The sequence below is a fragment of the Gracilinanus agilis genome, chromosome X (genome assembly GCF_016433145.1).
Source record: "Gracilinanus agilis isolate LMUSP501 chromosome X, AgileGrace, whole genome shotgun sequence".
NCBI classification, from domain to species: domain Eukaryota; kingdom Metazoa; phylum Chordata; class Mammalia; order Didelphimorphia; family Didelphidae; genus Gracilinanus; species Gracilinanus agilis.
In genome coordinates, this window is record NC_058136.1 from 13120270 (window position 1) to 13133272 (window position 13003).

General features: G+C 40.5%; 1 protein-coding gene across 1 annotated transcript in view; it reads right to left on the reverse strand.

Moving 5' to 3' along the window:
- SMARCA1 (SWI/SNF related, matrix associated, actin dependent regulator of chromatin, subfamily a, member 1) overlaps positions 1-13003 on the reverse strand; it is a 91307-nt gene that overhangs the window by 74163 nt on the left and 4141 nt on the right. The window contains exons 3-5 of the mRNA XM_044682681.1: positions 9854-10009; positions 8505-8636; positions 7354-7422 (exon numbers count right to left, since the gene is read on the reverse strand). Coding sequence (XP_044538616.1) covers positions 7354-7422; positions 8505-8636; positions 9854-10009 — 357 coding nt within the window. The remainder of the gene's footprint in view (positions 1-7353; positions 7423-8504; positions 8637-9853; positions 10010-13003) is intronic.

Sequence of the window (13003 nt, forward strand, 5' to 3'; positions counted from 1 at the left end):
AGAGAGAGAGAATAAAAGTGGCACACTAGTGGTAACATCTGACATGTGCTACATGGGCATACCGAACCAGGAACCCAAAAGCTGCTAGGGTGTGACAGGCCAAGTAGGACCTCAGATATAACTTCCCTGGTAGTCTGACCATGTTAAAAACTTTGAATGAAACGTAAAAAAGCTTGGGGGGGGCGCCTAGGTGGCTCAGCATGATTCTAAGGCAGAAGGGCAGGTTTTTTAAAAAGAGGCTTTGGCAAGAATCCCGACTGTCTAGAATCAAGCCTTCCAGTCCTCAGGGCCACTCCCAAACTGAGCACTTCAATCACACACTGATGAATATGCTGGACCTTTGAGATCTGAGTCCTGTGGAACCTTAGAGCCCCACAGAGTCAATGTGTGGTACTGCTAGTGCCTTCATGAATACAAGGCTCCAAAGAATGATGCCACAGCCATTTCACTTTCAACCTGCTGATACTGGCATCAGAAACACTCGTGCCTTGGAGTCTTAGAAGATGGAGAAGCTCAGGAGGATCTGTGCTCAAATGTAGACTCCCTAACTGTGTTGACCCTGGGCAAGTCACTTAACCCTGACTGTGTAGTTCTTTGCTGCTTTTCTATCTTGGAGTTGTTACTAAGAGAGAAGGTAAGGGTTTAAGAAAAAAATAAGTGGGATGACCCCCAATGGAGATCAGGGAATCCCAGAAGAAGTGTGATGTCCCATAATTCTGCTAATTCATTAAATGTCTTTGCTTCAAAAGAACTGTGACTCCTGGGCTGTCTGGTAAAAGCAGAAAAGAGTTAAGCATATTGAGAGTGGATTAGAGGGTGGGATGGATGAGTGAAACTGACAGATAGGTCCAAAACCGAAGGGGCTACAGTTATGGCTGTGGAGTGGTTGGGACACAAATAAGGAAGTGGAATAGAGCTGGTACTCATTGATTGTAAAACTTTTAATTAGATGCTTCAGGTTGAGTTATAAACTCCCAGAGTGGTTCAAAGAATCAAGGCTGAAAATATAGATCATTATGGAAAGAAAGGGAAACTGTGCAAGGAGGGCACCATTTTTGTACTTCTGCCCCAGTGGAGAGGACATTCTGCCCCAGTGTCCCAAGAGAAGGTTAATCTCCTGCATGGAGAAGGCGAGTGGTCTCACCTTCCCATCTCTCTCCATCCAGGGCTGTTAGAGAGGATGAAACAAAATGGAGAAAGAATCTGAGGTGGACTCATAAAGACTTGACCCTTGTCAGGATGATTAAGAATTAAAGACTATTATTTATTACACAGAAGAGAAAGAGGAAGAGGAAGAAAAAAAGCATCTGTACAATTAGAGCTTAAAAACAGACTGGAGGCTCTTCCTGAAGAGGAGGGAAACTGGATGCTCTGAGGAGGAAGAAGCTCCTTGTCTTCCCAAGAACACCATGGTAGAGTTACAAAAGCGAGCGTGGTCCAGCAGGGGGCAGAGGAAGAAAATCGGAATAGCTAGTGATTCCCTGCTCAGGGGAAGGAAAGACAACTATTTGTCAGTCAACTTGATAAGCACAACAAAGGGATCTGTTGCCTTTTGAGGGCCTCTATTAAGGACTTAACAGGGAAGTTCCTTCCCAAGTCTTATAAAAATGGATAATAGCTACCCACTTTTGGGGATTCACATGGGCACAAAGGACACTTACTGGAGGAGTCTCGTACATAATTGCCAAACACAATGTCTTGGTCAAGAAACAGAAGCCCACAAGGGTATAGATTGTGTTTTCCTCAATGTTTCCTACTAAAGGCAGGGGCTTTAAGAAAAGGAAAATTTGTCTGGGAAGTGAACAATTGACAAAGGTGGTGCCTGAGAATAGTGTCCGGATTTCTGGATCACAGCTTACAATAAACTGGTGAGAAATTCTGGCCCAGAGATGTAGAATACCTAATAAAAGGCAATAAAAATGTAGTTGCCAGGTACCTTGCAAATCTAATTAAAGGGGCTAGAAATTTAAAAGAACAGGGGAAAGAGAAAACTACCTATATATCAAAGATAGATACTAGGGACCAGCTGGGTGGCTCAGTGGATTGAGAGCCAGGCCTAGAGACAGGAGGTGCTGGGTTCAAATTTGGTCTCAGATGCTTCCTAGATGGGTGACCCTGGGCAAGTCACTTGACCCCCATTACCTAGCCCTTACCTCTCTTCTGCCTTAGAACCAAATCCGAAGGTGGAAGGTAAGGATTTGGTTTTTTTTAAAGATAGAGCAGAGGTGTCAAACTCGCATTGGAAGCCAACTGCAATGTAACTGAAAAGTTGAACGAAATAAATATAAAAATATAATAAAAGAGTGATAATGTTAATTTATAGTTTTCTAAGTGAATGTATACCCCAGAGGGATCCATTTCTTTTTGAGTGTGACACCCCTGCTATAGAGAGTATCCACAAAAATTCAAGACTAGCAACCAAGACACTCAGAAATTCGCAAAACTCAGGATTCAAGAAACAAAGAGTATGAACACAACTACAAAACACTTTCCACACAATTAAAACTAGATCTAAACAATTGGAAAAACACCAATTGCTCTTGCGTAAGATGAGCTAACATAATAAAAATGACAATCCTACCCAAATTAACTTCCTTACTCAGTGCCATACCTATCAAACTACCAAGAAACTTCTTTACTGAATTAGAAAAAAGTATAATAAAAATCATTTTGAAGAACAAAAGATCAAGAATATCAAGGGAAATAATGAAAAAAATGTGAAGGATGGTTGCCTAGCAGTGCCATATCTGAAAAGTATTGGTTATCAATACAATATGGTACTGGCTAAGAGACAGAAGGGAGGATCAGTGGAATAGACTTGGGGTAAGTGACCTCAGCAAGCTAGTGTTCGATAAACCCAAAGATCCCAGCTTTTGGGACAAAAACCCACTATTTGACAAAAACTGCTGGGAAAACTGGAAAACAGTATATGGGAGAGATTGGGTTTAGATCAACATCTCACACTCCATGCCAAGATAAATTAAAAATGAGTGAATGGCTTAAATATAAAGAAGGAAACTATAAGTAAATTTGGTGAACATAGAATAGTATACCTGTCAGATCTATGGGAAAGGAAAGATCTTAAGACCAAGCAAGAATTAGAAAACATTACAAAATATAAAATGAATAATTTTGACTACATTAAACTAAAAAGGTTTTGTACAGACAAAACCAATACAACCAAAATTAGAAGGGAAGTAACAAATTGGGGAAAAAAAATCTTTAAACAAAAAACTCTGACAGAGATCTAATTATGCAAATTTATAAGGAACTAAATCAATTGTACAAAAAAATCAAGCCATTCCCCAATTGATAAATGGGCAAGGGACATGATTAGGCAGTTTTCAGATAAAGAAATCAAAACTATCAATAAGCACATGAGAAAGTGTTCTAAATCTCTTATAATCAGAGAAATGCAAATCAAAACAACTCTGAGGTACCACCTCACACCTAGCAGATTGGCTAACATGACAGCAGGGGAGAATAATGAATGCTAGAGGGGATGTGGCAAAATTGGGACATTAATGCATTGCTGGTGGAGTTGTGAACTGATCCAACCATTCTGGAAGGCAATTTGGAACTATGCCCAAAGAGCTCTAAAAGACTGTCTGCCCTTTGATCCAGCCATACCACTGCTGGGTTTATACCCCAAACAGATAATAAGGAAAAAGACTTGTACAAAAATATTTATAGTCACGCTCTTTGTGGTGGCAAAAAATTGGAAAATGAAGGGATGCTCTTTGGGGAATGGCTGAACAAATTGTGGTATCTGTTGGTGAAGGAATACTATTGTGCTAAAAGGAATAATGAACTGGAGGAATTCTATGTGAACTGGAAAGACCTCCAGGAACTGATGCAGAGTGAAAGGAGCAGAACCAGGAGAACATTGTACACAGAGACTGATACACTGTGGCACAATTGAATGTAATGGACTTCTCTACTAGCAGCAATGCAATGATCCAGGACAATTCTGGGAGACTTATGAGAAAGATGCTATCTACATTCAGAGAAAGAACTGGGGGAGCAGAAACACAGAAGAAAAAAACAACTGCTTGATCACATGGGTCGATTGGGATATGATTGGGGATGTAGACTCTAAGCGATCACCCTAGTGCAAACATCAATAATATCAATGACACATGTCTTGATCAATGACACATGTAAAACCCAGTGGAGTTGCTTGTTGGATACGGACGGGGGGGGGGGTTGAGAGGAGGGAGGGAAAGAACATGATTCATGTAACCATGGAAAAATATTCAAAATTAATTAATTGAGCTTAAATTCTAAAAAAAAGAAATAAAGAAGTAGTAAAAATCGCTAGCCTCAACTGTCTATACTCAAATGACCAGAGTTCAGGTCCCAACAACCTAAGGGGTCAAATTTGACTTCTTAATTATTGCTGAGACTTGGAAACATGAAACATATGCCTGGACTATGGTTCTGGATGAGTATGCTTTATTCAAAATGAATAGGAAAGGTAAGTGCAGGGAAGAGTGCTTAACACTGCACAGTAAGAAGGTATACTCCCGGGAACCAGAGAACAGTAGCATAATGGAGAAAACTTAAGTGAAGGTCAAAAGAGAGAGAAAGAGAGGTGATTTTGTCGTTGTAGTATATTACAAACAGTCTGGAAACAAGAAAAACTACTAGGTCTGTATCCCAAAGAGATCAAAGAAAAAGAAAAACATTCCAATGAAGAAGAAAGCTGAGATTTGTCTGAAGAGAGTGATATGGATACACAGGGAATTCACCACCCAACTTCGATATGAAACAGAAATGGACAGAAGGTAGAGGCAGGACCAAGCAGAAGGCAAACATAAAAGTATGTCCAATGCCATAAAGTAGCAATAAGGAATGCTAAAAGCTCAGAATGAACTGAGGCTAGTAAGGGAAGCTAAGGATTATAAAAGGGATAGCGGGGAGCTTTCCCAGGGGAAAAGAAGGAATGGGAGCTTTGCTTGGGTGACTGGGATGATGTTATCTGACAACAGAGAGAAGGGAGATCTGCTCAGTTCTCGTTGTGTTTCTGTTTTTTCTGCAAAGGAGAATGATCTGATCACAGGAAATGACGGAACAACAATGACTAACAGGGAGTTGATACCCAAGATAAAGAAGGAGATAGCAGGAGAGCCTGAGATGTTCTCAATGAATTCCAGTCACCAGACCCAGAACTACTTGGGGCCAGAAAGAACAACCAGGTGTTATTGCTAAGTCATCATCAATGAAATCATATTACATATCATAGAAAATAAGAGGTATAATAAGATTGTTAAAAGGTGAATATTGTGTTGTGTTTCAAAAAAGAGAAGAGAACAGCTTACACGATCTAAGATAGTGAACTTGACTTTCATTCCTGGGAAAATTCTATAAGAGAATATTAAAGAAATAGTTGGCAAGAAAAGGAAGAGGTGATGACAACTGGCCAATCATCAAGTATTCAAACTAACCTGATTTCCTCTGTTGACAGGATCACTATAGAGGTAGTAGGGCACACTTGAAGTCAGGAAGACCCAAGTTCAAGTCCTACCTCTGATGTGTGTTGGTTATGTCACCCTGAACAAATCACTTCACCAGTCAATAAGGCAATTCTCTAGGACTAAAAATTGCAGAGAAAGCGTCAACCTTTAGCAGCAGGAGGAGTCCTCTCTTCTGGGTGTTTCCTATACCAATGAAAACTCAGATCTAGTCCTCATTGTGTCAAATTAAGAGTGAGGGGAATACTGTACATGCGGTTTCTCTTTAAAGCTTTGGATAACATCTTATCCTATTCTTGTGAAGAAGGTGGAAAGAAATAGAGTAGATGCCTAATACCATCAGATGGATTCAGAATTTGTTGGATGGCCACAGTCAAAGAATAGCAGTTAATGGTTCAACGTAAACATGGTAGAAGGTCTACAGAAGAGGACTCCCAGGGATTTGCACTTGGCTTTGTGCTATTTACCATTTTTATCAGCAATCTACAGAGGACCCAAAGCTGGGAGGGACGGCAGTTAGGATCCCAAAGGATCTTCACAGGCTAATGCACTGAACTGAACTGAGTAAAATGAAATTCAATTAAACAAATCTGTAAAGTCCTGCACTTGGGTACCAAAAAATCAACTTCCCTAATAAATGTCAGGGGAAGTATGGATAGGCAGCAGTTGTCTTGAAAAAGAGCTGAGGGGGGCAGCTGGGTAGCTCAGTGGATTGAGAGTCAGGCCTAGAGACGGGAAGTCCTAGGTTCAAATCCGGCCTCAGACACTTCCCAGCTGTGTGACCCTGGGCAAATCACTTGACCCCCATTGCCCACCCTTACCACTCTTCTGCCTTGGAGCCAATACACAGAAGTTAAGGGTTTAAAAAGAAAGAAAGAAAAAGAGCTGAGGGTTTTAGTGGACTGCGAGCTCCCTGTGAGTCAGTAGTGTGATTTGGTAGCCAAATGAGCTAATGCAACCTTGGGATATAGGTTCACCTGCCTTGGAGGTCTTCTACCAGAGGCTAGATACCCACTTGTCAGGTATGGTACAGAGGGGACTCCTTTGGTATTAGGGTAGGACTAAGTGGCTGCTCAGGTTCCTTTTGACTCTCCCATTCTGTGTTTCTGAAACAGCAAGGTGAGCTTGTCAGCTGTTCTTTAGCTTTTCTAGGGCCCCACATGGTAAACCTGGGCTCTTCTGGCGCTGAGGCCAGCTCTCTAACCATTGTACAACACTGCTTCTGATGGAGGGAACTCAATTAGGCACTCTAGTACAAAATGAAAAAAATAAAGCAAGAAAGGAAGTTGGCATGGTCAGGATAGGCTGGAGTACTCAAAAACATTATGCCCAATGGAGAAGATGTCCTAAGTAGGCATCAAGACAGGGTCAGAGACCTGAGGGAATATGTGTATGATTTTGTGCTCATGTTTTTTTTGAAACTCTTAACTTCTGTTTTACTATCAGTTCTAAGACAGAAGAGCAGCAAGAGCTAGGTAACAGGATTAGGTGATTTGCCCAAGGTCACACATCTAGGAAGTGTCTGAGGCCAGATTTGAACCCGGGTTCTCCAGACTCTAGGCCTGATACTCTATTTACTGTGCTACCTAGCTGCCATGATTATATGCCCATGTTGAGGTTTATTCTGCTTCCATGAAGAAGAAAAAAATCTTAATCTTGTTACTAAAGATACTTTCAAGCAACAGTCTCTCATTGTCACTAACATCTCTGCACCCTAGAAAGGCACGTTCAGGAAGTGACTGGTCAGGATGGGTATGCTAAGAGCCATGGTAGCCAAAGCTTGGAATTGCCCATGTCTCTGCCTGCAAGATGGAGCTGACCCTGGGACTCAATCCATTTCATTTTTATTCACTGAATTACCTTGGGAACTCTTACTTACTGCATGTAGTCTTTCCACAAGTTTATGATCACCAAGACAATTTTTAGTGTCAAACCAGGAATCAAAATCCTATAGAGAGGGGGAAAATCTACAATAAATACAAAGCTTCCTAAAAATTAAATTAACATTTATTGAGACAGTTCACAGTAGCTACAAATGCAGAGGAAAATAGAGTAGAAGGATAAAGAGGTTATTGGAACACAGAAAATGGAGCAAGGACTTCTAGGCTGTTGGGAAACTGAGGTGGTAGACAGAAGTCAAGTAAGGTTTCAGAAAGCAGGACGACGGGTGGGATGACCTAGACCGAGATGGGGGAAAGATATTGCAGGCAGAGGAACTAGCATGAGCACGGACAGTTGGAACAGTCAAGGAATTAAACAATATTTCATTCTGCACAGTCCAATTTAATTCCTAATTGAGGGTCATCCTAAATAAAATATAATTGTTCCTGATATGAATGGATAGCAGGAACATCCAGTCTAAGTTACAGACCACTGATGCAGAAAAGCCAAAGCTATGACATAGACAAGGGGACAAACAAGGATTAAGTGGATGTTAAAGTAGGAGCCAATGGGCAGCTGAGCTTGGAATCTTCAAGCAGTTTGGACAGATAGAGCAGCAATCTCTGCTTATATCAAAAATGCGGGAAAATGTTGCTATCATCTACCACGAGCCCTTCAGCACCCAGATCCGAATGGCTCCAAGAAATGGATATGTGACGTCATTTTCAAAACAATATATATAGTATGTCAGACTGCTTTACCATAGCACCTCGAAGGTGTTTTCAGAGTTAAATGCTTCATACGCAAGCCTAGAAAAGTGGGCACCTAAGAAAGGGCGACCTGGGCCTGCTTTAGGCAATATCATGTCAGCAAGAGCTGTAACATGACATGTGCACAGTTAGGGGCTGGCTAGTCATGAAACCCTAAGATAAAGGAGACAAAAAATACCTTTGCAGGTGTATCCATTTTAAGATCGTTTAGAACAAGTTAAGTTCTTCAACAGAAACAGTACACAGATAAAATCCTATAAATTCAATCAAATTCTATTTTAATAAGTTGCGTCCCAAAACGTTTTTGAAACCATATCATCCAATTTGTAAACAGAAGTCCGTGAACATGAGAAAATAAAAACACGTGGCTTAAACTTACGTCTGCAGAATTGAAAACATCAGGAAGCAAGAAATTGAGTAATGCCCAGAGCTCATGCAGATTATTCTGCAATGGCGTTCCAGTTAGTAACAAGCGGTTTGTGGTCTTAAACTCACGAACGATCTCGGAAAGCTAGAAAGATGACAGGTAGAGCAATAGTTCCCATTAGTTAGGTGCTCAAAGACTTCGTTCTTGTCCTCTTCACTCATTAGTCCCACAGAAAACCAACAAACTGAAAAACAAAAGTTTGCTAGGGAAGGACTCTTTGAGGAAGGTACAAAATGAGCCTCTTTGTGCTTACAAACCCCATGGGGCACACTTACCTGCGATGGCCTTCAGGAAGTTCAGATTTCTCCATTCCAGGCCACAGAGATCAGCCTCAACTGTCTCCCTGTAGGCCAGGCTCAGCAGCTTCACCTCACAGAGCCCCCCCCCCCGACCTTGTTCCCCCACATACCTGACCACCTCTACTGAGCACTGTGGTTAGGGACCAGAACCCAAGCCCAATTTCATGAATACCCTATAGTAAACTTCTAAAACCTGGAGGAAACATCAAACTTAGTCATCAAAAGGCATTAGAAGTTTTGCACCCCAAGGAAAACTTCCTATCATGCTTCAAACTAACTGCTAATGATAATGACCACATCGATGAAATGCTTTGTAATCCTCGGTCTGCCCTTTTCTGAAAACAGCAAGCAAACCGCCGTCATGCTCCTTCTTGACGGGCACCATATTCAGCTGTTGCTATTGTCCTTCACACTCGAAGAGGACCAAGATGACATCATGATGTCGGGGACAATGCACAGCATGTCTGACTGTGGCCAAAAAGTACGACTCTAACGTGCCTGTGGTGGGGGCTGCTCTAATTCTGACGCCCAATAAAGTATCATAGTGGTCCAAAGAGACTGCTCACCCTGATAGGTCAGCAGAAGTTCTTCCAACTGTTGCCAGAGATCAATGGCAAGATTGCCAACACATCCCATCATGATTCCTAATCCTAATGACATTTTTGCAATCAGGCCAGAGAACATTTTTAATTAAATAACACACATAGCCTTCCAGTAAAAGGCAAAATTTACTTCTAAATTATGATTACAAAGTACTTTACTCGCTACAAAAATGTTGTATTATACCAGCGTTAACTTAAAAGCAGGAGAAACATTCAATGAATCCCCCGTTAAGCATTCATCCCATATAGAAGACGAAGACTAAAAACATTTGATTTTTCAACAAAAATATCATGACTTGACCCGTCTTTAGACAAACATTCACTACTACGATCTAGCTTGATCAAACAATAACGACAGTTTTTATAAAAATTTCAAGAAAGATGGAGATCAGTAGCTTACCTTGGACTTTTCGTTCTTGATTCTGTGAGCTTCATCAATGACTAAGTACCGCCAATTAAACTTTTTGAACACAGACTTTTCTTTAATTACCATCTCATATGACGTGACACAAACATCCCACTCTCCTGGCATCATTACATCACGGATAAAAGCAGCCTGTCGCAGAATAAATTTGCTCCATTAGAATTTTATTATTTGAAGGCAGCTAGGTGGTTCAGTGTATAGAGAGCCAGACCTAGAGACAGGAAGACCTGGGTTCAAATCTGACCTCAGATACTTACTATGTGACACTGGACAAGTCACTTAACTTCCACTGCCTAGCCCTTACCACACTTCTGCCTTAGAACCAATATACAGTATTGATTCTAAGACAAAAGGTAAAGGGGGTGGGGTATTTTAACCCCCATTGCCTAGCCCTTACCACTCTTCTGCCTACAGTTATTGACTGCAAGATGGAAGGTGAGGGCTTTAAAAAAATTTTTAATAAAAAAATAAAAACAATATCATGACATGATCATCATGGTAAAATTCTTACCAGCTCATATATCCTTAGCAAGCATCAGAGGATATTTATGGGAAAACTGAATAGATGTATGGCAAAAAGAAATGGGGTTGCCAGTGGAATTGTGCGTTGGCTAAGGGGGGTAGGGAGGCTTAAAGGGAGGGAAAGAATATGAAATATGTAACTAGGGGAAAATATTCAAAATAAAAATTTTAAATTTTTTTAAAAATTTAACTTAAAAAAAGAAATGGGTTTGAAGTCTCATATTATACAACAATAAATTATAACTAGACGGATAACCTAAATATTATTTTAAATGTTAAAAATGGAAAGAAAAAGGGGAAAAAGTTGTTTCAACTATAGAGAAGAGGAAAAAGTTTTATCAAATAAGCAGAAGAAAACATTCGAGACAAAAATCAATGAGCTTGATTATATAAAATGGTTGGTTTTTATTTTTTAAGAAAAGCCTTTAAAAATAAGAGAAAGAAAAGATTGATTAAAATTGTTTTTAACATATCAGGAAAAGGTCTGATGCCCAGAATCTACTGGTCAGCTGTAAAACTAATGATACCAACTCGCCAATGGGACAACTGTCAAAGGATATGAAATAATGAAGGAGGAGGTACAAACTTCAAAATATTGACCTTATGAAAATCTGCTCAAGCTACCCACTAATCAGAGAAATACCTATCAAGATAACCTTAAGATGCTTCCTTATGACAATAATAAATATGTTAAAAAAAACACTACTAACTCCATTGGTTTCAAAGCTGCAATGGATTATTATAGGGCCATACAAACAATCAAAATTTAGAAGCAGATGGAAATATGGAAGGGTCTAGAGAGGATGATACAGAACGAGAAGATGGAGCCAAAGCTGTATATACTGGTTACAGATATACAAAAAATGGAGAAGAAAAGGAAGGCAAGAAAACGAGACTCAAGGTGACAGACTTGATATTCTCCTAAAAAGGGAAAGAGAACAAAAGTATGCTGTTTGCTAATTCCCCAGCTATTTCTTTTGAGACTCTCTCCCTAGCTCACCTCCCATTAAAAATACAGTGACCTTTCATGGGCCCACTCCCATTGTTGATTGGCACAGAAGTTTTGACCTGTTCCATTTGCTGACTTGGGAAGGTGTTTTTTTATTCTGTCTTTTTACAAGTTAAAGGGTTTGGTTAGATACAGTGGTCCCCATACTTTTTTGGCCTACCGTCCCCTTTCCAGAAAAAAAATATTACTTAGCCCCCTGGAAATTAATTTTTAAAAAATTCTAATAGCAATGAATAGGAAAGATAAATTTACCTGTGGCCATCACTGCCACCCTGGACTGCTGCAGCACCCACCAGGGGGCGGTGGCACCCACTTTGGGAATCGCTGGGTTAGAATTTTCTCCTTGTTTTATATGTTTGCTGGATTGTTTTTTTTTTTCATTCCAAAGGTCAAATGTACAAATCTCTTCAGTTACAAAAGCCAACCCTAACACCTAAAATGAAGTCAGTCTACATCAGTAACTCCAAACCATTTTGGATCCTAAAGTCTGAGAAAATGTCTTTCCTCTCCCCTATGAGAGGGATTTCTCCATTTTTTAAACAAAATTTTGAGCAATTTTTTAGACAAATTGAAGCTCATAGAGTTCATTGTAAAAATGCAGGTGCTGATGTTTACAGGTGAACAGGGCCTCAACCTGTGGGTTTCTGGTAAGAGAGAGAAAAAAGAGAGGAGGAAAGGAACAAAGTGGGAAGGCTGATGTGGGCCTTGACTATGAAAAGGAAGGATGACAACAGAAAGAATGGAGCAGCAGGGGCCAGAAAAATTCCAACAGAAAAGCCAGGCAGAAGAGGCATGGAAGGGAGACATGGTGGATGGATTGAGATATATAACAGGGGCTGTTAGAGAAACCCACTAAAACAGTTCAAATAACCAAAAGGCTGATTAGATTATGGAAGAACGTCAAAGGCTAGGTGAGAAGGCAGAAGCAGGACTGCATCGGGGAGAAGGGCACACTAGTCTGTCTCATGGCAAAGAAGACAGCCACAACATCACTGCATTTCTGACTAAAAGTTAGAAGAGCAGATGCAGGCACCAAATAGAAAAAGCCCTTCCTCCCCCGAGAATCCAGATGGGGCTACAAAGATAGCTCAGCCTAAGACTAGAGAGCATGAAGAAGACAGACAAAGAAGTCTGGGATGTGACTTGAATGCTTTTAAATCCAAAGAAGGAGTGTGGTCAAGGGGAAGTTGACTGAAGGGGTCGCAATTCATATCTTCTGAAAGCTGGACCTGACAAAGGTCAAAAGGAATCATCAGAAATGAACATGGGGCACTGAAGGGATGTATTTAGAAGGGACTGCCCAAAACAGTAAGGCTGGAACTCTGCAGAGTAACTGAACTTAACTAGAGGGACTCTTCTCTACCATCTTTACCTTTCACTGCCAATAAAAACTGACTGGGAACCAAAATAACCACGAAATTGCATTCAACTTCTAGTCAAGCATTCACAGAGAGTCTCTAAGGTACAAAGGGATTGGTTAGAATAAAGGGAGAAGAGGGGAAAGTGAATTTGGGTCTCTATTTTGTCACAGTAGAAATCTGACTTTGTGGCTAATGCCACCTGCTGGCTCCTCCAAGTTTTTCACAGTATATATA